Here is a 26,669-nt window from a genome sequence, read left to right as displayed (position 1 = left end):
GGGGGTGGGGCTTCGCAGACAGCTTGGTGGTAGTTCGGGTCCGGTGCGGAAAGCGGCTTGTGGGAGTGGCCGTGTTTGCTAGACAGGAACAGGGCGCGCAGTGCGTGATGACGTAAGCGGAGTTGATTGGGTGCAAGAACAGGAGCTTGCGCGTGCGCGTCGCCCCGCCTTCTGCCCAAATTGATCTCTTCCTTGAGTTCCAGGTAGGCGGGTAGGGGCTGTTCTCTGTTGTTTGCTGGCCAGGGCTGGCTTCATTCTGCTTTGCATATTCAGTCTTGCGAGTCCCCCGTAGCCTCGCGGTGGGGTGGTGTCAGCCAGAAGTGTGCAGACCCAAGGGGGTGGAGGAGACAGCCTCTGATCTCCGTTTCTTCCTTCGGGGAGAAAGCGGCACCTGGCCTTGGAGGGCAGCTTCGTTTGAGACCTCAGTGGACATAGCTGGCTGAGGAGTTGGGGAGGATTTGGGGGCGGGATGAGGATAAGTGGGTCTGCTAAGAGACGCAGTACCCTGGACTGGGAATCTCCAGTCCAGATGATGCCAGAGGCGAGACTGGACCACTAGGTCATGCTACCCAAGCACACCCATTAGAGGGGTTATCACGGGCCACCGGCCCTGAATCGTCCATAAGGGATATAGCTCAGGAGAGGCTGCTTCAGAAATGGTCCCATGCCCGTTTACCTTTGCATCTCAATTACCAAGCACTCCAAGCACTCGGGCGTCCCTGGTGGCTCAGAGGTTAAAGCGTCTGACTCCCAACACAGGAGACCCGGGTTTGATCCCTGGGTCGGGAAGATTCCCTGGAGAAGGAAATGGCAACCCACTCCAGTATTCTTGCCTGGAGAATCTCATGGACAGAGGAGCCTGGTAGGCTACAGTCCACGGGATCGCAAAGAGTCGGACACGACTGAGCGACTTTACCAGGCAGCAGGATCCAGCATCCACATTTTTCACAAGTAACCTATAACCTTTAGAACTGATCTCAGAGGATCCTAGGAGTGGATAACTTTTAGGTTTAAATTCACTTTGTTACTGATCTTCGCTTTCTTTCACCTAGTGAGCAGTAACAACATGTCAGGGTGGGAGTCTTACTACAAAAATCAGGGTGATGAGGAAGAAGAACAAGAAGAGGGCCTTGAAGCAGGTGGTAAGTGACTTTCATTAACATGTACCATTGTGTGTGTGTGAAAGACTTTTCCCTGCCTATCTCTGCTGGATGACCCTTGTTGCCTCCTGGCCCACCCTTCTCCCCAGAGAATCTCCAGTACTTTCCTCCCTTTGAACTTTGCAGAGCTGCTCTGAAAGTGAAAATGAAAGTTGCTCAGTCATGTCTGACTCTTTGCGACCCCCGTGGACTATACAGTCCATGGAATTCTCCAGGCCAGAATACTGGAGCGGGTAGCTGTTCCCTTCTTCAGGGGATCTTCCCAACCCAGGGATTGAACCCAGGTCTCCCAAATTGCAGGCAGATTGTTTACCAGCTGAGCCACCAGGGAAGTCCTAGGCACTTTTATTCAGGTCCTACTCTAGTCTATGGTACATTCCTAGTCTTAAATTTTTGCTGGGCACTGATAGATTGAGCTCCAATAAATTACACTGAAACACTGGCATTAAGGGTCACCTTAGGTGACTCAAGTAAGACCCTTCCTCACCCAGGAAAGTAGTTTTTCTCATTCTTGGACCTCAGTGCAAAAATGCTTTCACCCTACAATAACTGCAGCAACCAAAGAGTAAATGTTAGCAACACAGATACAAGAGTCATTCCTTCACCTTAGCCTGGTGTTTTGGGAGTATGTGTTCAGGCAACACAGTAACACATAGGCCAAAGGAAAAGAAACAAGGGTTGCATGTCTTGTTCAGTTAATAAGTTGCATCCAGCTCTTTGGGATCCCATGGACTACAGTACCCCAGGCTCTCCTGTCTTTCATTGTCTCTGAGTTTGCTCAGATTCATGTCCACTGGGGCAGTATGCTATCTAACCATCTCATCCTCTGCTGCCCCCTTCTCCTTTTGCCTTCAGTCTTTCCCAGGGTCTTTTCCAGTGAGTTGGCTTTTTGCATCAGGTGGCCAAAGTATTGGAGCTTCAGCATCAGTCCTTCCAATGAATATTCAGGGTTGATTTCTTTTAGGAAATCATGTACTCTACGTACTGGTTAATTTTAGTCCTGGGTAGAAAATTTTAAAGTATTTTTATTAAAAGTGAGAAATATAAGAAATATAAAAATGAAAGATCTGTAATCTACATAATCTACCACCTTTACACAGCCATTACTAGCATTTTGGCAGTTAGCATATTTCCTTCCTATATCTTTCAGACTATGTATTTCCTAAGTATATATAGTCTGTTTTTGTTAATATCTGATTTTTATATAATTTTAATCAGTGCTTATATTTCCTCCTTTTTAATTTATACTTTCAAAATTTATGTTCTTCAAAAAGAATTTTAAACATAACTTTGTGTGCCTTTTTTCTTTACTGTACTATAGATATATCTTTCCATGTAACTGCAAATATAGCCTCTATGACTCATTTTAAATGTGCTGTGAATTTTTTCAGTCTGCCTTCCTTTGGACATTTTAGTTTTGTTTCTTACTTTAATAAACAACACTGTGGAAATTTTTGCATAGGGTTTTTCCATATCTTATTTTCTTAATATAGATTCCTAAGAAGTAAAATTTATTGGCTCAAGGTAGAATTTTTCTTTAAGGTTCTTGATATGTATTGCTATATTGCTTTAGAAAAGATGAGTAAATAAATTTATTGCATTAGGAAGAAACATAGTCAAAAGGGAGACAACCAGATATTATATGTCTTTTGATGAAAAACTCAACATCACCTATAATGTAATTATGCCAGAAAAAAAAAAAGAACACCAAATCTGATGAAGTCTCTATAGGTCCTTTGTGGAAAAGACCAAACTATGTTAATCTACATCAAAAGAATGTAGTCAAGCAAAATCCAGAAGGTGGAAAACTATATGACATAGTATCTATGTTCTTTGGCAAATAAATTATAAGAGACAAAAGACAGAGGGGCTATCCATGGATTAAGAGGCTTTAAAAACTTTTTTTTTTTTTAAGTCAAAACCAGTGAGTAGGAATGTTGGCTTGGATGATTAAACTGTAAAGAAAAATAATGAAAAATGATTACCAAAGTCAGGATGGTGGTTACTCTTGGGAGGAAGGTGGGTGTTAAAATTGGAAGGGGACCTGGAGAGGGCTTCAGGGGTGACTGGCAAGATTCAATTTCCTAATGTGCTGTTGATTTTAAGAGTGCTCACCCTTTTTTTTTTTTTTTGGTTGCATTGCATGAGCATGGCTTGCCAAATCTTAGTTCTCTGGCCAGGGATTGAACCCGTGTCCTCAGCAGTGAAAGCATGGAGTCCTAACCACTGGACCACAAAGGAATTCCCTAGGGGCATTCATCTTATAATAATTCATCAGGTTATAGTTTTGCTTAATGGGCTTTTTTCTATTTGTTTTATATGAATAATAAACATGATAAATTGAAACAACTGCAAATATTTCCTTCAAATTTTTTTCCCCCCATAGGAGAGTATTCATATTCAGGAAGAGATAGTTTGATTTTCTTGGTTGATGCTTCCAGAGCCATGTTTGAATCTCAGGATGAAGATGAGTTGACTCCTTTTGACATGAGCATCCAGGTGAGACTACCTTTTCATTTAATTAAACAAACAAAAAAGTATTAACACCCCTTTAAAAAATGTGGACTCCTAGAAAAGTTTGTTTGGATTGATAAATGGTGGTTAGCCTCCTAGGATGGCTGCCTATACTTGCAGCTGAAAAAGAGTAGCAGTAATTGGAGAGCAGGCCCATTTTATTTTGGGTTTGAACTTCTGACCCTGGGAATACATTGCTCCCACCTTCTGTGTTAGCTCTGGTAGTAGAAGTTGGCTCCTCTTTCTCTAGAGATGTTTGTGTAAAGGAAGGAAAGAAGTTCCAACAGTTACGCTGTGAGAATAAGTCCTTTTGTAAGTAATTATGTGGAAGCTGAGTATTACTTGTGATTGTGGAAGATTATTACAACAAGAGGACAAACAACCTAATTTTTATTTATTAATTTTATTTTGGTTGTGCTGGATCTTCATTACTGCACGTGGGCTTTCTGTAGTTGCAGCGAGGCGGGGCTACTCTCTATTTACACTGTAAGGGCTTCTCATTGTGGTGGCTTCTCCTTGCAGCACATGGGCTCTAGGTCATGAAGGCTCAGTAATTTTGGCTCCTGGGCTCTAGAGCCCGGGCTCAGTAGTTATGGTACACTGGCTTAGGTGATCCTTGGGATGTGGGATCTTCCTCCACCAGGAATTGGACTCATGTCACCTGCATTGATAGGAGGATTCTTTTGTTTGTTTGTTTAATATTTATTTATTTATTTATTAGGCTGCGTTGGTCTTAGATGCAACACTCGAGCTTTCTAGTTGTGCACATGAACTTAGTTGCTCCATGGCATGTGGGGTCTTAGTTCCCCTACCAGGGACGGAAGCCATGTCCTTTGCATTGCACGGTAAATTCTTAACTACTGGACCACCAGGGAAGTCCCTGGCAGGAGGATTCTTATCCACTGTACCACCAGGGAAGCCCTGGACAACCTAATTTAGAAATGAGCACAAGACTTGAAAATACGTTTCTCTAAAGATATTCAAATGTCCAAAAGCACATGAAAAGACTCTCGGACATCTAGAGGCATTCAGTTCAGTCCAGTTCAGTCGCTCGTCGTGTCCGACTCTTTGCGACCCCATGAATCGCAGCACGCCAGGCCTCCCTCTCCATCACCAACTCCCGGAGCTCACTCAGACTCACATCCATCGAGTCCATGATGCCATCCAGCCATCTCATCCTCCATCACCCCTTCTCCTCCTGCCCCCATTCCCTCCCAGCATCAGAGTCTTTTCCAATGAGTCAACTCTTCACATGAGGTGGCCAAAGTACTGGAGTTTCAGCTTTAGCATCATTCCTTCCAAAGAAATCCCAGGGCTGATCTCCTTCAGAATGGACTGGTTGGATCTCCTTGCAGTCCAAGGGACTCTCAAGAGTCTTCTGCAACACCACAGTTCAAAAGCATCAATTCTTCGGTGTTCAGCTTTCTTCGCAGTCCAACTCTCACATCCATACATGACCACAGGAAAAACCATAGCCTTGACTAGACGGACCTTTATTGGCAAAGTAATGTCTTGCTTTTGAATATGCTGTCTACGTTGGTCATAACTTTTCTTCCAAGGAGTAAGCGTCTTTTAATTTCATGGCTTCAGTCACCATCTGCAGTGATTTTGGAGCCCCCAAAATAAAGTCTGACACTGTTTTCACTGTTTCCCCATCTATTTGCCATGAAGTGATGGGACCGGATGCCATGATCTTAATTTTCTGAATGTTGAGCTTTAAGCCAACTTTTTCACTCTCCTTTTTCACTTTCATCAAGAGGCTTTTTAGTTCCTCTTCACTTTCTGCCATAAGGGTGGTGTCATCTGCATATCTGAGGTTATTGATATTTCTCCCAGCAATCTTGATTCCAGCTTGTGTTTCTTCCAGTCCAGCGTTTCTCATGATGTACTCTGCATAGAAGTTAAATAAGCAGGATGACAATATACAGCCTTGACGTACTCCTTTTCCTATTTGAAACCAATCTGTTGTTCCATGTCCAGTTCTAACTGTTGCTTCCTGATCTGCATACAGATTTCTCAAGAGGCAGGTCAGGTGATCTGGTATTCCCATCTCTTTCAGAATTTTCCACAGCTTATTGTGATCCACACAGTCAAAGGCTTTGGCATAGTCAATAAAGCAGAAATAGATGTTTTTCTGGAACTCTCTTCCTTTTTCCATGATCCAGCAGATGTTGGCAATTTGATCTCTGGTTCCTCTGCCTTTTCTAAAACCAGATTGAACATCAGGAAGTTCATGGTTCACGTATTGCTGAAGCCTGGCTTGGAAAATTTTGAGCATTACTTTACTAGCATGTGAGATGAGTGCAATTGTGCAGTAGTTTGAGCATTCTTTGGCGTTGCCTTTCTTTGGGATTGGAATGAAAACTGACCTTTTCCAGTCCTGTGGCCACTGCTGAGTTTTCCAAATGTACTGGCATATTGAGTGCAGCACTTTCACAGCATCATCTTTCAGGATTTGAAATAGCTGAACTGGAATGCCATCACCTCGACTAGCTTTGTTCGTAGTGATGCTTTCTTACCGGGGTCCAGCTCCAGCAGGATCCAGCGGTACCCTTAGGAGAGATGGTGTCGGCGAGAGAGAGAGAGAGAGAGAGAGAGAGAGAATGAATGTTGCAGTTAAGAAAGTAGAGGAGAGGAAGAAGTTGATATTCCTTGGTTTCCACAGAAAGCCAATAAAGCACCTACATGGGACTTGCTCTGTTCACGAAGGCCTCAGGCGCCCTCTCGCCCTCAGGCGAAGGCGCAGAGAACCTTCTCGAGAGGGTCTTAGAAGCCCTGGCAGGAAAGTGAACTCAGAGAGCCTCTGTGCTCCAGGGGAATCACCTGAAAAAGAAAGAGAAAGAGAAAGAATGACATGGGGAGACCAAGCCTCAGTGAGCAAGGCCCACAACTTTATTTTCAAAAGGAGCTTTTATACCTTAAGTTGTACATAGAGAATAATGGAAGATGCAGAGTCATGCAGGGTCAGCAGTCCTGACCCTTATCGAGACCAGGCTTTTTTCTGCATACCTTTCCATTTACAAAGGTCTTAGGTGATTTACATCATCTTCTGGCCAGGAGGCCTGATAACATTTTATGACTCTTTGTTCTGATAAAGGTTCAGTTCAGTTCAGTTAAGTTGCTCAGTCGTGTCCGACTCTTTGCGACCCCATGAATCGCAGCATGCCAGGCCTCCCTGTCCATCACCAACTCCCGGAGTTCACTCAGACTCACGTCCATCGAGTCCGTGATGCCATCCAGCCATCTCATCCTCGGTCGTCCCCTTCTCCTCCTGCCCCCAATCCCTCCCAGCATCAGAGTCTTTTCCAATGAGTCAGCTCTTTGCATGAGGTGGCCAAAGTACTGGAGCTTCAGCTTTAGCATCATTCCTTCCAAAGAAATACTTATTTTCTCTAAAGGTGATTTTTCTAAAGTCTAGCGCCATTCTCCAAAAGCACTAGATAAAGTTGCATTCTTATAGGGCAAAGGTGCAGTGGGCTATAACAAAGAATTTATTAACTCAAGGTTTAATAATGTTAATACCAAGGCTACTACTTATATTTCTGTATATCAACTATATTAATTAATGCACTCCCAGGCACACAACGAAAGATATGAAAACTTAGCAGCAAGCATTGGTTCAACAATGAAACCCTTCACCAGTACTACTATAATAATTTTTAACTCCTCGAAAGGCTCTATATTTTTAGAATGTTTTAAGCTTCCCGTGCCTCTCGTGGTTGGGAGGCTGTGAACAATCACAGGCATGGTTGTAAAAGTCCGGATAAACCTGTCAGGCAAGTTAGAAAGCCATCAGAATGGTTTGAATTGAAACACTCCTATCATGCCCAGATCTTCCCTGGTGGCTCAGAGGTAAAAGCATCTGCCTCCCATGCAGGAGACCTGGGTTCGATCCCTGGGTCGGGAAGATTCCCCTGGAGAAGGAAATGGTAACCCACTCCAGTATTCTTGCCTGGAGAATCCCATGGACAGAGAAGCCTGGTAGGCTACAGTCCACGGGGTCGCAAAGAGTCGGACACGACTGAGCGACTTCACTTTCACTTTCACTTATCATGCCCAGGAGACTTATTAACTAGAGCCCTAAGTTGATTTTCTCCAGAGAACGGTGGTCGGGGATAGCCCCCTGTTAATGTCAGACAGGTTTAGTGAGAGATATAAAATAGTAAGACAGACAGATTCTGGTTTTGGCGTAGATGCTCGAGCAGGTCCATGGGGTCCCTTGAGTCCCGATCCACCTTGCCCGTTAGGTCTCTTCCGCATGACCTTGTCATGGCTGGGATCTCCCATGCTGGCTCCTGGCACTTTCTAAGGCCCACTTGACTTCACATTCCAGGATTTCTGGCTCTAGATGAGTGATCACACCGTTGTGATTTTTCGGGTCATGAAGGTCTTTTTTGAACAGTTCTTCTGTGTATTCTTGCCACCTCTTCTTAATATCTTCTGCTTCTGTTAGGTCCATACCATTTCTGTCCTTTATTGAGCCCATCTTTGCATGAAATGTTCCCTTGGTATCTCTAATTTTCTTGAAGAGATCTCTAGTCTTTCCCATTCTGTTGTTTTCCTCTATTTCTTTGCATTGATTGCTGAAGAAGGCTTTCTTATCTCTTGTTGCTATTTTTTGGAACTCTGCATCCAGATGCTTATATCTTTCGTTTCTCCTTTGTTTTTCGCCTCTCCTTTTCATGGCTATTTGTAAGGCCTCCCCAGACAGCCATTTTGCTTTTTTGCATTTCTTTTCCATGGGAATGGTCTTGATCTCTGTCTCCTGTACCATGTCATGAACCTCATTTCATAGTTCATCAGGCACTCTATCTATCAGATCTTTAGGCATTAGAGAAGTGCAAACCAAAACCGAAATGAGGTTCATACCCACTGCTGCTACTGCTAAGTTGCTTCAGTCATATCCGACTCTGAGCAACCCCATAGATTGCAGCCTACCAGGCTCCCCTGTCCATGGGATTCTCCAGGCAAGAACACTTGAGTAGGTTGCCATTTCCTTCTCCAATGCATGAAAGTGAAAAGTGAAAGTGAGTCGCTCCGTCGTGTCCGACCCTCAGCGACCCCATGGACTGCAGCCTTCCAGGCTCCTCCGTCCATGGGATTTTCCAGGCAAGAGTACTGGAATGGGGTGCCATTGCCTTCTCCGATCATACCCACTAGAGCTGGTATAATTAAAAAAAAAAAGAACAATAGGAAGTGTTGGCAAGGATGTGGAGAAAGTGGAACCCTCATACGTTGCAGGTGGGAATATGAAATGGATCAGCTGCTGTGGAAAACAGTTTGGCAGTTCCTCAGAAGCTTAAACATAGACTTATTATTTGACCCAGGAGTTCCCCTCCTGGGTATTTACCCAATTAAATAAAAAACAGCTTCTCAAATCCTAATTCTGCCACTTATAAACTGTATGATATTAAGAGAGTTGCTAAAGGTTTTATACATTTTCTCATCTGTAAAATGGAAGTAATAATAGTACCTGCTGTGTCAAATTGTCAGAATTAAATATTTTCATTTTTTAGATTGAGATGTAATTCACAAAACAAAATTAGGAAGTAATTTCATAACCAATTTGAAATATACAATTTTAAGGTATTTAGTCATTCATGTCACCACTCCCTATCTCATTCTAAAACTTTTTGAATGGATAAACAAAATGTTTATATATAGTCAGTCAGTTCAGTTGCTCAGTTTTGTCCTACTCTTTGGGACCCCATGGACTGCAGCACGCCAGGCTTCCCTATCTATCACCAACTCCCAGAGCTCAAACTCATGTCCATCGAGTCAGTGATGCCATCCAGCCATCTCATCCTCTGTCATCCCCTTCTCCTCCCACCTTCAATCTTTCCCAGCATCAGGGTCTTTTCCAGTGAGTCAGTTCTTCGCATCAGATGGCCAAAGTATTGGAGTTTATACTTAGGTGGAATATTATTGTTGTTATTTAGTCACTAAGCCATTCTGGCTCTTTTGTGACCCCATGAATTGCAGCCCATCCGGTTCCTCTGTCCATGGAATTTTGTAGGCAAGAATACTGGAGTGGGTTGCCATTTCCTTCTCCAGGGGATCTTCCTGACCCAAGGATCAAGTCTGAGTCTCTTTCATTGGCAATCAGATTCTTTACCACTGAGCCACCGGGGAAGCCAGCTGGACTGAAGCCATAAAAAAGAATGAAGTACTGATACAAGCTACAAGGTGATTGAACCTTGAAAACATTAAGTGAAAGAAGCCCGGCAAAAGGTCACATTCTGTATGTTTGCATTTATATGAAATACAGAATAGATAATCCACAGAGAATGCAGGTGGGCAGTTACCCCAGGCTGGAGGGGGAGAGAAGAATGGGGAGTAACTTCTTAATGGGTATGGGGTTTGCTTTTGGGATGATGAAAATGTTTGGTAACTGTTACAGATAGAGGTGGTGGCTGTACAACATTGTGAGTGTATTAATTGAACACTGAATTGTTCACTTTAAAATGGTTAGTTTTGTTATGTGAATTTCACCTCAATTAAACATGTTACTATTTCTCCACAGAGAAGAATTTCTAAGGATTTATTGTATATCTTGTTTCTCATATTTTTGCAGTTGGGAATCAAAGAGAGGTTTCTCATGTTCTAATTTCTATATAAATAGTTCTTTCGGTTGACAAGTCAGAATATCTTGCATCTAAAAAAGAATAAAAGCAATTTTGAACCTTAAAGCAGTGGTTTTCAGTCTTTAACCTACATCATGCAGGGCTTGTTGACACAGATTGTAGGACCTCACCCCGCAGTCAGAATTTCTGATCCTATAGGTCTAGAGTAGAGTGCAAGAATTTGCATTTCCAGGGACTTCCCTGGTGGTGCAGTGGTCATGTTTCCACTGCAGGAGGCTCATATTTGATCCCTGGTTGGGGAACTAGATCCCACATACAGAGGCCAAAAAGAAAAGAAAATGCTTGTCCTGCAAAGTTCCAAGGTGATGCCAATGCTTGGAGATCACTCTTTGAGGAACACTGCTTTAACATTTTTTGGATCACGGGCCTCTTAGGAGATGTGATGAAGGCTATATACCCTCTGCCCCAAAATGATACACTTACAGTATATGTAAAGAGATTGCTATGTGTAATTTTACAGGGCTCAGTGAAATGGGAATACCTAGAGAACCCAGAAAGAACCACCGTATTATGCAGTGCATAAATGAAACATTCACAGATGAACATAATGTATTTGATAAGGAGCAATGAAAAAACATTTACGTATATTCTGTTTTAGTTTGTGCTGTCTCTGTATGTGGTTTATTTTAGAACATGAAGAAACCCTCACCAGATTTTTATAGAAGTTTGTAGAGTGCTCAAAGAATAGATTAAAATATTTATAGAAATGATTACCTTAAAGATTTTTAATTGTCTTTAGACTTAACAAATAAAAAATTTAAATTTAAAAAATGACTCCTTGCCGTGAAGATTACTGTCAATGACTAGACATGCCATATATAAGTTCTGCATTCCAGGAGAGAGTTGCTAAGGAGGAAGACCAGGTAGAGTCTCAAGCAGGATATGGAGAGGGGTTGCCAGGGTTGGTTTATTCCTCAGCTTTGCAGAATCAGAAACTTAATTTTCTCAGTGTCTCTAGAATTATAGGCCACAGGGACTAACCCACTTATGAGACACTGATTTATCAGATGCTGGCTTTGGTTTAAATGGATGGCTAGAACTTTCCTGGAATACTGATGTCTTTAAATGTGTAGTTAAGCAAATTTTATTTCAAAAAATGCTGTTGATAGTTACAGATTTATTTCAGGTCACATATACTTTTTTTTTTTTTTTAACATTTTATTTATTTATTTATTTTTGGCTGTTCTCTGTCTTCATTGCCTGCAGGCTTTTCTCTAGTTGTAGGGGTTGGGGGCTACTCTCTAGTTGGGGTTCTTGGGCTTCTCATTCTTCTGTTACAGAGCGTGGGGTCTAGGTGCGTGGGCTTCAGTAGTTGTGGGGCACAGGCCTAGTTGCCCCACAGCATGTGGGATCTTCCCGGACCAGGGATAGTACCTGGGTCCTGTGCATTGGTAGATGGATTCTTAACCACTGGTGGTGGTGGTTGTTTAATTGCTAAGTCATTAACCACTGGATCACCGGGGAAGCCCCCAGGTCACATATGTTTAACATTCGCTTAAATTTTATACATGTATATTTTGTTTCTTGGTATCAAGCTGCTAGAGAAATGATAAAGTGTCCTGTCTAGACTCAGCCAATTAAGTAAATGACATCACTGGGACTCACATTCTGGTTTCCTGATTCTGCTGCTGCCACTGCTAAGTCGCTTCAGTCGTATCCAACTCTGTGCGACCCCATAGGCGGCAGCCCACCAGGCTCCCCCGTCCCTGGGATTCTCCAGGCAAGAACACTGGAGTGGGTTGCCATTTCCTTCTCCAATGCATGAAAGTGAAAAGTGAAAGGGGAGTCGCTCAGTCGTGTCTGACTCTTCGTGACCCCATGGACTGTAGCCCACCAGGCTCCTCCATCCATGGGATTTTCCAGGCAAAAGTACTGGAGTGGGGTGTCATCGCCTTCTCCATTTCTGATTCTAGTGCTGGGCTTTTATTTATTTTTATTTCCATATAGTAGAGTTTCCTTCCTGGGTATATACCTGGTTTCAATTCTCTGATTTATTATAGTAGGAACTGCTTATACTTCTGTTCTGTGTTTATCACAATCTGCTTTTTTGTTATCATAATGTAAATGGCCAGCATTCTCACTGGTTTGTGAGTTTCCTTAAGGTAGGAGTCACGCCTTACTCTAAGGCCATGTACAAATTCAGCAAACATATATTGAGTGCCCTACTGTGTGTCAGGCACTTGTGGAGCTTAAGTTTAGTGGTAAATAATATTAATTGAAATTTTGTTTTTGTTTTTTCAGTGCATCCGGAGCGTATACACCAATAAGATCATAAGCAGTAATCGAGATCTCTTGGCAGTGGTGTTCTATGGTACCAAGAAGGACAAAAATTCAGTGAATTTCAAAAATATTTACGTCTTACAGGAATTGGATAATCCAGGTCAATAGTATTCTGTGATCAACCTTTCCCTTTTACATGAGAAGGTAACTGCCATGCACAAGGAGGGCTGTGGAAGAGGAAGCAATGACATCTTGACTGGGAGTACGCTTTCCTGCACGAGGGGGTTCTTACTGGGATGTGGACCTCTGTTGCATGGGTTAATCAGCTCTGGCTGAGAAAGAGACCCTAGGCCCTTTGGTTAGTTTTGTAAGCGTGGCTGTTGACACCGTTCTGACTTTCCTGCCCATTTAACCCCCTGTCTCCGATCAGGTGCTAAACGAGTGCAGGAGCTTGACAAGTTCCAGGGGCCGGAGGGGAAGAGATATTTCCAAGACCACATCGGCCATGGCTCTGATTACTCCTTAAGTGAAGTGCTGTGGGTTTGTGCCAACCTCTTCAGCGACGTCCAGTTCAGGATGAGCCATAAAAGGATCATGCTCTTCACCAATGAAGATGACCCCCACGGTGATGACAGTGCCAAAGCCAGCCGGGCCAGGACCAAAGCTGGGGATCTCCGGGACACTGGTTGGTATTCTCATTCTGGTTTTTTTTTTTTTTTAACAGCTCCATTACAGCTCAGTTTTATTCAGCAAACAAAGGATAGTACACCCTCTCCCCAAAGGAGAAGGCCCCCAGTCTTTATTTGATCACATTGTGTGGCTTGTGGGAATCTTAGTTTCCCAACCAGAGATTGAACTCATGCCCCGTGTGATGGAAGCGTGAAGTCTTAACCATTGGACCACCGGGGAAGTCCTTTCCGTTGTTTTTTATTTTGGTCATTGTTTAGTTGCTAAGTCGTGTTTCATTGCTTCTTTGTAGCTGACATCAAATATTTGCTTTTCACCCTTCAGAGGAAAATGAAAAAATAAAGTGAAGCTAGGGGAAACCCTTATGTAACATTCCCAGTGAAAATGGTCAGGCCATTAGCTGTCCGAAGGACTCTACCAGAGTGAGCTTTTCTTGACTTCAGTGCCACCACGAATGGTGGTTCTTTGAATAACTTTTCTGAAGTCATTAGAGCAGCTAATCCCCTTAACCACTTTCTCTAAGTCCTGAAAATGTTTATTATCAATCTAGTCTTTGGAAGCATTTGTTTAGCATATTTGAACTTAACTGAAAAAAATTGTCCCTTGCTGGAAATTGTTTCCCCTCATTTTTGTCTGTCCTCGCCCCAGGTATCTTCCTTGACTTGATGCACCTAAAGAAACGTGGAGGCTTTGACATATCCTTGTTCTACAGAGATATTATCGTAGCAGAGGATGAGGACATAGGGATTCACTTTGAGGAGTCTAGCAAGCTCGAAGACCTGTTGAGGAAGGTTCGCGCCAAGGAGACCAGGAAGCGTGTGCTCTACAGGTGGGTATTAAGCCTGGGTCAGCACCTTCAAGGCCCCTCACTAATCAGAAGCCACACATGGCTTTGACCTTCTTGCAACTTAGCTCTGGGCTGTACCAGCTCTGGGTTATACCACTGCCTCACTGTGTTCCTCTTAACAAAATGTGCTTTATTTCAGGATGACACAAGTTATTTGCTTTTCTTTCTCTAGACAGAGCAGGTATGCTGTTTGTCCGAAGTAACACACCTCTCCACTCCTTTGGGGTAAACAACTGTGGCCTAACGGTGTCCCCAGGTTCACTCTCGAGGACACTGTCAGTTTTTTCTCCTCTGTAGATTGGGGATAACAATAGTACCTCGTATAGAACAAAAACTCAATGCATGTTAATTATTATCATTGTTGTTGTGTTATTCTAGTTTGTTATTAAAATTAAAAGGAGAAAGTGTTAGTTGCTCCCTCATGTCTGACTCTTTGGGATCCTGTGGACTGGAGCCCACCAGGCTCCTCTGTCCATGGAATTCTCCAGGCAAGATTACTGGAGTGGATTGCCATTCCTTTCTTCAGGGGATCTTCCAGACCCAGGGATTGAACCTGAGTCTCCTGCACTGTAGGCGGATTCTTTACCATCTGAGCCGTGGGAACCAGAGGGTTGGGTTATCTTCTTTTAGAGAAGTTAGGATTAGAATCCTAAAGCCTCTTCAGTGTTTCTTACTGAAGAGCATCAGACTTTGATTTTAGACAGCTTTCCTCAGTAGAGAAGGAGACCATTGGTAGTTTTTGAGCTGTTTTCAAAAAACTACAGTTCCACTAGAAAAGCCATGAAGTTTTTTAAGGAAACCAAGATGCCTCTCTTTGCTGTAGTTATAGTTTTGTCGTTGGTCTCTCTTTCCCCCAAGAAAAGAGGGGGGAAATTTCTCTTTTCCTCAAATAAGCACCCTATCACCTTCCTCCTCTTCCTGAAACAGTGGAATATTGTTACTACTCCAGTTTGGAAATCTAACATATTGGTAGAAGTGGCAGGGAGGATGAAACAAACGGTTGAAAGTAGGTTATGGAGTCAGACTGATTTGAATTATATTCCTGGTCCCTTTGCTGCGTGACCTGGGGTAAATCATGTAGCTTCTCTGAGCCTCAGTAAAATGGGAGCAAAAATGGTTCCTCCTTAAAGGACTGCTGTGATGATTAAAAGGAATAATGTAATTATAAATGATAGCTAGTCTTACTATTTTGTGAAAGAGTCATTATAGGCTACTGGATAGAATAATAATAAATTGGAGCTATTTGAAAACGAATTGCCTGAGGCTTAGAAAATTATTATACTTATCGTTGCTATAATAAAATAACATAATTATTTATTGCATGATTATTATGTGCCAGGCACCGTCCTAAGCTCTTTGTCTCCAGACTCTCAGGAACAAGTCTGATGGCTTGAGCCTGGACCAGATATGCCCATCCTTTGGTCAAGGTAGGGCACGGTACTTTGCTGGACATTTTCCCAGAGCAGTAGGGAAAGGGAGATTCTCAAAGAAAAATTGGAGTTTCATGGTTAAAAGAAGAGGGAAGGTATACCAGACAAGAAGAAAGCACAGATAACATAGTACTTATAGGGTTATGATGATGATTAAATGAGAGAATAGCTGTCAATTGATTTAGTAAATGGCTAGACTCAATTAAAAAAATCTTCACAGTACATTCTTTATCATTATTTTAAGGAGTTAACGATATGTTCTGAAACTAATTTTTTGTGGTACAGACCCTGAGGTATATTATAGCAAACTCCATTGTATTATTAAAATGCTTTATGTTTGTATTCAAAGAGCTTGAATTATTGGACGGGATAAAACAAATCAGGGCTTGGGAGCCACGAAGGAATTTTAGATAGGAAAGTACAATCTTTCAGTCCAAATTTAAAAATTTTTCTCTTCTTCAGGTTGAAGCTTAAACTCAACAAAGATGTAGCTCTCACTGTTGGCATTTATAATATGGTCCAGAAGGCTTACAGACCTTCTCCAGTGAGGCTGTATCGTGAAACCAATGAACCAGTGAAAACCAAGACCCGGACATTTAATGTAAATACAGGCAGTTTGCTTTTGCCTAGTGACACCAAGAGGTCCCAGGTAGGTCTTCCTTCTTAACTGAATTTTGTCCTGTTGAACTGTTGAGGAGAGAGACAGGATCAGTCTAACCAGTTAAGTAACCTTTCACATGTGCATCCTTCCAGCCAAGTTTTGTCATTACCCTTTGGAATAGGGCATCTGGATCAGTAATACCTTAGGGGCTAGAAAGGTAGACTCAGTTATTTGAAAGAGAAGTCAGTGAAAACTTCAGCCCTCAGTCACTCAGCACATGCTACTGTGAGTCTCAGCAGTCTAATTCCTTGCTCAGTACCATGGCAGAAAGGGTTTTATAGTTGACTAGGTAGGCAAGTTGTGTGTACTCAGTCGTGTCCAACTCTTTGCAACCCATAAACTGTAGCCCACCATGGGATTTCCCTGGCAGGATTACTGGAGTGGGTTGCCATTTTCTACTCCAGGGAATGGTCCCGGCCCAGGGATCAAACCCAAGTCTCTTGCGTCTCTGCACTGGCAGGCAGATTCTTTACCACTGTGCTATAGGGCTTCCCTAGTGGTTCAAGTGGTAAAGAACCCGGCTGCCAGTGCAGAGGACCAGGTTTGATCCCTGGGTTGGGAAGATCCCCTGGAGAAGGAAATGGCAACCCATTCCAGTATTCTTGCCTGGGAAATCCCATGAATAGAGGAGCCGGGCGGGCTGTAGTCCATGGGGTCACAAGAGTCGAACACAGCTTAGTGACTAAGCAGCAACAAGGGAGACGAGTTAGGGAAAGTGTGAAGTGTGTTAGATGTGAAGTGTACTCTTTTTTTAAGGGAGAGGGTGGTGGTGGTTGTTTTTTTTTCCCAAACTAATCACAGTTCTTCCTGTGTTTTGAAATGATACATGCATGCCTTTCTTAATCTGAAAGACAGACTAAGAATGTAGAATCTTATGTCTCATCCTCTCACCTTTGTTTACTCTGTAGAATGATTTTAATTTATTCAGCTGTGCTGGGTCTTAGTTGCAGGATCTTTGATCTTCCTTGTGGCATGAAGGATCTTCTGGTTGTGGTACGGAGGATCTTTATTATTTAGTTGCAGCATTCAAACTATTATTAGTTGTGGCACGTGGGATCTAGTTTGCTGACCAAGGATGGAACCCAGGCCCCCTGTATTGGGAGCGTGGAGTCACTGGACCACCAGGGAAGTCCCAATATTCTGTTAATTTCTGCTTTTTGGCAAAGTGATTCAGTTATATCTAGGGCTTCCCTGGTAGCTCAGCTGGTAAAGAATCCACTTGTAATGCAGGAGACCCGGGTTTGATTCCTGGGTCAGGAAGTTCCCACTCCAGTATTCTTGGGATTCCCTGGTGGCTCAGTCAGTAGAGAATTCGCCTGCAGTGTGGGAGATCTGGGTTCAGTCCCTGGCTTGGGAAGGTCCCCCAGGGGAGGGAAAGGCTACCCACATCAGTATTCTGGCCTGGAGAATTTCACGGACAGAGGAGCCTGGCAGGCTACAGTCCATGGGGTTCCAAAGAGTCAGACACAACTGAGCAACTCTCACTTTCATATATATATATTTATATATTTATATATATTCTTTTCCATTATGGTTTATCTCAGCTCAGCATGTTGAATATAATACTTCCCTGTACAAAGGTTTGATATCTAAAATTAAAGTTGAATGAGTCATCCTTTCTTTTTAATTATGCAAAATGTGGGAGAGCAATTTTGCATAAGTTCAAGACCTAGGAGGATCAACTAAGTGACTAAAATTAGATATTATTTTGATTCAACCCTTGAGATGTTTTTTTGGAGCACAAATTTCAGGCCAGAGTGTCTTGCCCTACTTTCCAGAAGAAGATGACAAGAAATTTCCCCTTCCATTTTGGAGGTAGCTAGCTTTCCATGTTGGTTTATTGATAGGCAGTACCTCTTCTGGTTACTGAGTTTCTTTCTTGATTCATTGTGCCTACAAGAAAAATCTGAAGAGCTCTTTTTTTTTTTTTTTTTTATAAAACTCAAATTTGATTGTTACTAATTTCTGTTACAAATCACATATTTAGGCTCCAGATGCAAATGTTGACATTTGAAGGTGTAACAGATAGTAACAGACGTTTGCAAGAGATGTGTGTGTGTCTGCCTCCCATACTGAGACCTCTCACAGTGCCTGACATTTGAGCATCTTTTATGTGTCGGGGGTGGTGCCGAGAGTTTGTGGTTGTTCACTAAAGTCGTGTCCAACTCTTTGCGACCCCATGGACTGAGAGTTTAGTACACGTTGTTACATGAGGGAAAGCATAAATGCTTAAGGAGCCAGGCCTTTAGCACCAGACAAATGTGGTTTGGTTCAAGGCCCAGTTCACTTGTATAACCTGGAGCAAGTTAGTAACTATTGAGCATCAGTACACTCAGCTGTAAAGCAGAGTTTTTAACATTTACCTCCTAGGAAGTTGTTACAGATGATAAACTGGGTGGCAAAAGCGCAGTGCCTGGTCAGCCCTCAATAAATGTCCGTTCTTATTGGTAGGAGGAAGGTGCTTCCTGCCCCTTAGAAGAACACCAGTTTTAACTTGCTAGTGTCACGTGGCAACCATTTCGTCTCTGCGTAGCCTCTTTACATGGCTCTCGCCTTTCCCTTTCTATAGATTTATGGGCATCGCCAGATTGTATTAGAGAAAGAGGAAACAGAAGAGCTTAAGCGATTTGATGAACCAGGTTTGATTCTCATCGGTTTCAAGCCCTTAATGATGCTGAAGAAGCACCATTACCTGAGGCCCTCCCTATTCATGTACCCCGAGGAGTCCCTGATAAATGGTAAGGGGCACGGGCCATGGGTAAACGAAGAAGTGATGTAGAAGGCAGTTTACTGAGCAGCATTTCCCAAATGCCTACTGCTGGAAACTGTATAAGAGGCGTTACTAGGTGTTTTGAAAGCGTTTCATGCTCAAATAAGTTTTAGAGGCATGGGACTAAACAAAGATTTCTTTCAGTTCAGTTTAGTTCAGTCGCTCAGTTGTGTCCAACTCTTTGCAACCCCATGAATTGCAGCACGCCAGGCCTCCCTGTCCATCACCATCTCCCGGAGTTCACTCAGACTCACGTCCATCGAGTCTGTGATGCCATCCAGCCATCTCATCCTTGGTCGTCCCCTTCTCCTCCTGCCCCCAATCCCTCCCAGCATCAGAGTCTTTTCCAGTGAGTCAACTCTTCACATGAGGTGGCCAAAGTACTGGAGTTTCAGCTTTAGCATCATTCCTTCCAAAGAAATCCCAGGGCTGATCTCCTTCAGAATGGACTGGTTGCATCTCCTTGCAGTCCAAGGGACTCTCAAGAGTCTTCTCCAACACCACAGTTCAAAAGCATCAAGTCTTCGGCGCTCAGCCTTCTTCACAGTCCAACTCTCACATCCATACATGACCACAGGAAAAACCATAGCCTTGACTAGACGGACCTTAGTCGGCAAAGTAATATCTCTGCTTTTGAATATGCTATCTAGTTTGGTCATAATTTTTCTTCCAAGGAGTAAGCGTCTTTTAATTTCATGGCTGCAGTCAGCATCTACAGTGATTTTTGGAGCCCCCCAAAATAAAGTCTGACACTGTTTCCATTGTTTCCCCATCTATTTCCCATGAAGTGATGGGACCGGATGCCATGATCTTAATTTTCTGAATGTTGAGCTTTAAGCCAACTTTTCACTCTCCACTTTCACTTTCATCAAGAGGCTTTTTAGTTCCTCTTCACTTTCTGCCATAAGGGTGGTGTCATCTGCATATCTGAGGCTATTGATATTTCTCCCAGCAATCTTGATTCCAGCTTGTGTTTCTTCCAGCCCAGCGTTTCTCATGATGTACTCTGCATAGAAGTTAAATAAGCAGGGTGACAATATACAGCCTTGACATACTCCTTTTCCTATTTGGAACCAGTCTGTTGTTCCATGTCCAGTTCTAACTGTTGCTTCCTGACCTGCATACAGATTTCTCAAGAGGCAGGTCAGGTGATCTGGTTTAGGACCTACAATACACTGATACATATTGTGAATATCCAGGAGGGGATATGAAATTAGCATGTTTAAAACTTACTTGCTTTAAAATCCTTTCTTGGAGGCATCAGATAGGGAGTTTGGGAAAAACAAAACACAAACCTGGCATCTTCCTTAGTGCTGCAATTAGAGATGCATGAACTTGGCCACTGGACTGATGCTGAAGCTGAAACTCCAATACTTTGACCACCTGACACGAAGAACCGACTCATTGGAGAAGACCCTGATGCTGGGAAAGATTGATGGTGGGAGGAGAAGGGGAGGACAGAGGATGAGATGGTTGGATGGCATCACTGACCCGATGGACATGAGTTTGAGTAGGCTCCGGGAGTTGGTGATGGACAGGGAGGCCTGACGTGTTGCAGTCCATGGGGTTGCAGAGTTGGACACGACTGAGCAACTGAATTGAACTGAACTGAACTTGACCACTGGGTTTATCTGTCCAGACCTATATTCCTCTGTGCTATAACTAATGAATGCCCTGGATCTGGACCTGACTGGTTTTCATTAGCAACTCAGGCTTATATCATTAGCCTGTTGTTGCTGCTAAGTCACTTCAGTCGTGTCCGACTCTGTGCGATCCCATAGACAGCAGCCCACCAGGCTCCCCTGTCCCTGGGATTCTCCAGGCAAGAACACTGGAGTGGGTTGCCATTTCCTTCTCCAATGCATGAAAGTGAAAAGTGAAAGTGAAGTCGCTCAGTCGTGTCCGACCCTCAGTGACACCATGGACTGCAGCCTTCCAGGCTCCTCCATCCATGGGATTTTCCAGGCAAGAGTCCTGGAGTGGAGTGCCATTGCCTTTTCCGATCATTAGCCTAATGACAGTGAAAGTGAACTGACATTCCTAAATGGAGTATTCAATGCTCCCAATCTCTTACTCCTTTCCTTTTTGTGCCTCTGCTCCCCCAACTTTTCCCTCTGCTCTGGGTCTGTCACCCCTGACCTATCTAAGTGTCAAAAGTCCTTTTAAGAAAATGGAAGATAGACTATAGGCTTATAACTTGGGCCAAGAGGGAAGAAAGGAGGAGACACCTTTAGGATGTAGACCCCTGGGACGTTTGTCTTCCAGGGAGCTCAACTCTGTTCAGTGCTCTGCTCACCAAGTGCCTGGAGAAGGAGGTCTTGGCTGTGTGCAGATACACACCGCGCCAGAACACCCCGCCTTGTTTTGTGGCCTTGGTGCCACAGGAAGAGGAGCTGGATGACCAGAAAATTCAGGTGGCTCCCCCAGGTAGGTGGAAGAGGTGATTTCAGGGCTTTTGAACCTGGCTTAAGCTTTGGAATCACTCATGGGATACCAGCTCAGACCAGCCAAAGCAGAGTCTCTAGGAATGGAGCCTGGGAATTGTGTATTTGTAAGGTTGATGTTGTTGTTAGTCGCGAAGTCGTGTCCGATTCTTTTGCAACCCTATGGACTGTAGCCTGACAGGCTCCTCTGTCCATGGGATTTTCCAGGCAAGAGTACCGAGTGGGTTGCCATTTCCTTCTCCAGGAGATCTCCCCGACCCAGGGATTGAACCTGGGTCTCCCACACTGTAGGCAGACGCTTTACCGTCTGAGCCACCAGGGAAGTCAGCCCCAGCAGCACAGGACACAAAAGGGTGAATCGGGGCTAAGAGAAAAACGACAACTTGGTGACCGAAGCCTTTTATTAGGTCAAGTCCCCGAAGACGTACCTTTCTTCCTCAGGCTTCCAGCTCGTCTTCCTGCCCTATGCTGATGACAAACGGAAGGTGCCCTTTACCGAAAAAGTCATGGCCAACCCAGAGCAGGTAGACAAGATGAAGGCTATTGTTCAGAAGCTCCGCTTCAAGTACAGGCGAGTGATGCATTATTCACAGGCTTTCTTCTGGAACTGCCTCTTGAGTTGAAGCTCTAACTGGAGTTTCAACTTAAACACAGACCAAGAGAATATGATTTTATTATTTTCCATTAACTGATGGTTTATAACTCTTTAGAAGCTATGCAGAGAGCGAAAGGTCTTATATTGAAACTCTGGAATTGTGCGAAGTGTTTATAGCTGGTTGACCTGTTGTGCTGAGAAAGCCAGGTTAGTTAGTTGAGTTTGCTCAACAGAAAAGTGGTAAGGAGAAGGTTCTTAGATGGCCTTCTTCTTGATTGTTGTCACACAGCAAGTAAAAGTAAGTAAATTCAATGTCAACTGTTGCAAGCTTAAAAGGATAATTATATAATTCCAGTTATTCCCCCTTACATGCACGTAGACCATCTCCCAGAACCTTTGTAAAGTGACACCATTTTTTCACATTCCATCTTTTGTCTCTGGGCTACTTCTGAGCAAACTGACCTTCCTCCTTCAAAGGAAACCTCCTGGTATAGTCCTTTATTGAACAAGTGGAAGCAGTGTTAAGATTCTACCATGTGTCAGGCACTGTTCTAGATACAGTTCCAACAGTATCTCATTTATGTAATTCAATGGCATTTTCATAAGAACCTGCCCATTTTACAGATGAAGAAACTGAGGTTTAGAGGAGTGAGGCAACTTGTCCAGATTCACCCAGATAAAAGGAACGGGAGCCAGGGTTCAAGTCTAGGACTGTATGCCTCTGGGTTCTTTCCCTTTTTATTCTCATGTTGCTTTTGAATATGGTAAAAGAGACTATCAAGTTCATTGTCTCCTCACTGCCCATCATCCGTCCTTCATCTTTTCCCTGGCCCTGCCTCCTCTATTTCTGTGTCTGCCCACAGCTGCCAGTGTCAGACAGATAGGTGGGTATTGTTTTGCTTTTAAGTTCACTTTTGGATCTTTAGCATCAGACAATAAATGGAAAACTGGGAAGAAAGAGGTTGATTCAAGAGAGAAGACTCCCAGCTGTTTTACCCTGGTGTATTTCTCAGCTGACCTTGGGCCTGCACTGTCTCAGTTGAGTTTTTATTTTTGTTTTTTAAATATTTACATCTTTTAAAATTTATTCACGTTACTGTTTTATCAGAAGTGACAGCTTTGAGAACCCAGTCTTGCAGCAGCACTTCAGGAACATGGAAGCCTTGGCGCTGGATTTGATGGAGCCTGAGCAAGCTGTGGACCTGACATGTAAGGAGACCATAACCGAGCTGAGAAGTTCTTTTCATGGGAGGCTTTCACGTTAATTTTTCCTGCTCTAGTACTATGCATGCATTTCCTGGCAGCCTCTAAGTACTTGACCTTGTTGTCCAGGTCATCTCTGCTCGAGAGATTTTCTAGACCAGCTTAGATTGCCTGGGAACAGATCTGGCCAGTTCCGCAGTAAAAGGAGGAGAAAGTGCCAGGCTTCTGAGACCCATCTCTGAAGTAGGCCACCCATGACTCCGTGTTGGTAAAAGTTAAAAACAACAATCTGTACCATTTATTGAGTGCTTGCTGTGTGCCGGGCACTGTTGTCCTATGTGTTGATTCATTTATTCCTGATGACCATGAGGTGGGTGCTGTTACTATCGTAGGTTGCAGAGAAGGGAGTGACTTGCCCCAGGCACTAAGTGGTAGTGGTGGATGGATCTAGGTTCAGAATCCTGTGAGCTGGCCCAGAGCCCTTGCTCTGAACCGCTGTGCCCACTGCTGCTCCATCAGATGGCATGCTCTGCCTTCAGAAAATGTACCTCATTACCCGGCATGGAGGAGATCTGCCTAGCCTCTGAGCTCCCTGCTGTTCCCTGTCTGGATTGTGACTCTCTGATGTATTTCGGAAAAGGATGCATGACATTTAGCCATGTCAGTAAATACCCAGTAGAAAACAGGTTGGATTTAAGAAAGACTCTAGACAGAGGTTGAAAAGATCAGAACCGTTAGTTTGGCCTTCTTGGCTTCCCAGTTATTAATGTTCTCTTTCATACTAGACAAAAGGAGCCAGCCTTAAAAGCATAAGAGTTATTGGACCTGGGTCATGGTGGTGACTATCAGCTGGGCCTGGCATGCCCCTGACCCCGCACTGCTTCAGTCTTCTCTCTCACCCTTCTTTAGTTCATACACTGCACAGCTGGCCTGCAGGGAGATCCAAAATATCAGTCTGATCATGTCGCTCCCCCGTTCATAGCCCTTCAAAGTCTCCCCAACACTCTTAGCCTGAGGCCTAGTTCCTGGGCAGGCATCTGAGGCTTCCGTGGCCTCGCCATGCTGCCTTTCTAGCCTCCTTGCCGGTCCTGCCCTCCTCATACCCCACCTGCAAGCTGTGCCACCTGCTGTCTCTCATTCCCGTGCCTTCTGCTGAGACTGGACTCAGCTTGCCAGACTGTCTGCACAGAGTCCTTCCTGGCCACTGCCCTACCGTGATCCCGCATGCCTGTGTGGCCTCTTCCTTCACAGCACTGGCGGACTCTGCTGCATTTGTGATTTTACCTCCTTCTCCCTCCTGGCCTGTAAGCCCCGAAGGCAGGGACTCTTGTTGAATGCCCTGGCTCTAGCCCTGTTCTCAGCTCTGCCCCTTCTCTGCTGTTTGACTTCAGCAAAGTAATTTAACCTCTCGAATTTCCACCTCTGTAAAATGAGAAGAGGTTTCCCTACCCCAGAGATTGTTAGGAGGAGTAAATAAAAATAATAGTAAGTTTAAAGCATTTAAGAGAGTGCCTGGCTGTTGTGCTCATTAAATGCAACTGTTAGAAGCTACTTGGTAAATGTTAGACTTTTAGTGAACATTTTCGTGGCCAGGTGAGCTGCCCCCTGGAGCCTTCTTACACCTCCCCGTCTCAGCAATTCCATATTTTCTTCTCTGGTTCCTGTAGATTTGGACTGGGCAGAGGCTGGGTTTGTGACTCACCAGGCCATTCTTCTTGTTTTTATTTTCTAGTACCCAAGACTGAAGTAATGGATAAAAGACTGGGCTCCCTTGTGGATGAGTTTAAGGAACTTGTCTACCCACCAGATTATAATCCTGAGGGAAAAGTAACCAAGCGAAAACAAAGTAAGCAGCTGGGCATGGATGTTCAGTGGGTTTCTTTTTTTTTTTTTGGCTGCACCGCACAGCTTACAGAGCATACTGCCTGTGTTTTCACCTAGAAGTTTTATGGTTTCAGGTCTTACATTTAAGCCTTTAATCCATTTTGAGTTTTTTTTTAAAGTATGGTGTGAGAAAGTAATTGATTCTTTTGTGCAGAGTTGCCCAGTTTCCCCAGCACCACGTACTGAAGAGGCTGTCTTTTCCCCCTATTCTTGCTTCCTTTGTCATATTTATTGCCCGTGTAATGCAGGGTCATTTCTGGACTCTATCTACTTCACTGATTTGTGTGTCTATTTCAGGGCCAGTACTATATTTGATTACTGTAGCTTTGTAGTATAGTTTGAAAGTATAAATGCTTTTTGAATAAAGGAAGGAAGGAATGAATGACTTGCTTACCCAGAATGATCAGGAGTTTGGGGTAAACTGGTAAGACTTATGACCTTTAACTCCCTCCTAGATGTGATACCTTTTAAATTTTGTGTATAACTGAAGCTGCCTTATCAAGACACGTGTCTTCCCCGGGGTGTGCTAGGTGGGCATCACAGCTTTCTGGAAGATGGTTAGCTGCTGCCCTGGTCACATGAGGGCCCCTGTGCCATATAGCTGGGATCCCACTGGTAGCCTTTCCAGTCACTCCCACCTGACCTCTGTCCTCAGATGATGAAAGTTCTGGAAGCAAAAGGCCCAAGGTGGAGTTGTCCGAAGAGGAGCTGAAGGCCCACGTCAGCAGGGGCACGCTGGGTAAGCTCACCGTGCCTGCACTGAAGGAAGCCTGCAGGATGTATGGGCTGAAGGGCGGGCTGAAGAAGCAGGAGCTGCTCGACGTCCTCACCGAGCACTTCCAGAAGGCCTGACCAGAGAGCAGCCAGCCACCCTTCCACAGTGTAGCCAGGCTGCCCGGTTTTGTTTGTATCAAGTCAAAACCTTTCTTCTCCTGATCCAGGATGAGTCTGTGTGACAGAACTCAAGAACTTTGTTTATGAGACTTTCTGTTGCCATGGAGATAGCCTGCCCTCTCATTTTGCTGTGTGCCTTACTCTACTGTCTGAATAAAGAGCCTAACTTTGTACTATATATTGTTCTATAGTGTAAAAGAAAAAAGATGTCTCCTGTGCATCCAAAGACGCCGTTGGCTGTGAGCTTTACTTTCTCTCCCACTGGGAATGCGTTTCCTCACAACGGAAACATCACTGAGGGTAGGGAAGAGTGTGACAGTTAAAGGCACGTGAACATGCTTTAGGGATGATAATCCTAGTCAGGTTAGACTCTGATCCTCTGTTTTTCCACCTGTTTTCCTTTACACGTGTCACATTAAGATCTAAAGATCAGATTTCAGAAGTAATAACAAGGTAACTTGTCTAATTCTTGTACCACTCGCTTCATGAGTACATAGCAACTCCCCTACTCGTGTTGTATTTTCTTAAGATGACATTCAAGTATATGAAGAAGAGATACACATTTTCTGTTGCCCTGAGAATTTGGGTTGCAGTGTGAGGCGAGTTATTCCTGTAATTTTTCAGGGGAGCTGTAGGAAGTTCAAGAAGATGAGGAGAGGTTTGATGGGAGAATGGAAAAAGGAAGGGTCCTTGGATCGGGAAAAGGGGAAGAGGAG

At 43.8% G+C, this 26,669-nt stretch overlaps 1 protein-coding gene across 2 annotated transcripts; it reads left to right on the top strand.

Annotated features, from left to right (window-relative positions):
• The first annotated feature begins 26 nt into the window (after window positions 1-26).
• Window positions 27-26,131, top strand: XRCC6 (X-ray repair cross complementing 6). 2 transcript variants are annotated; one of them, XM_040233199.1, is made up of 13 exons: window positions 27-203; window positions 1,053-1,142; window positions 3,547-3,659; window positions 12,560-12,698; window positions 12,969-13,223; window positions 13,874-14,054; window positions 15,965-16,151; window positions 18,733-18,901; window positions 21,199-21,360; window positions 21,819-21,948; window positions 23,081-23,181; window positions 24,908-25,021; window positions 25,715-26,131. In XM_040233199.1, the coding sequence occupies exons 2-13, from the start codon at window positions 1,067-1,069 to the stop codon at window positions 25,909-25,911; spliced, it is 1,824 nt and encodes a 607-aa protein (XP_040089133.1). In that variant the 5' UTR covers window positions 27-203; window positions 1,053-1,066; the 3' UTR covers window positions 25,912-26,131. The 2 variants fall into 2 exon arrangements, with proteins under 2 accessions (XP_040089133.1, XP_040089134.1); XM_040233200.1 differs by lacking the exon at window positions 27-203 and adding an exon at window positions 206-559.
• The last annotated feature ends 538 nt before the right edge of the window (window positions 26,132-26,669 follow it).

The sequence above is a fragment of the Oryx dammah genome, unplaced genomic scaffold, assembly GCF_014754425.2.
Source record: "Oryx dammah isolate SB20612 unplaced genomic scaffold, SCBI_Odam_1.1 HiC_scaffold_29, whole genome shotgun sequence".
Taxonomy (NCBI): domain Eukaryota; kingdom Metazoa; phylum Chordata; class Mammalia; order Artiodactyla; family Bovidae; genus Oryx; species Oryx dammah.
Note: the sequence above shows the minus strand (reverse complement) of the source record. Positions and strands in the feature narration are given on the sequence as shown.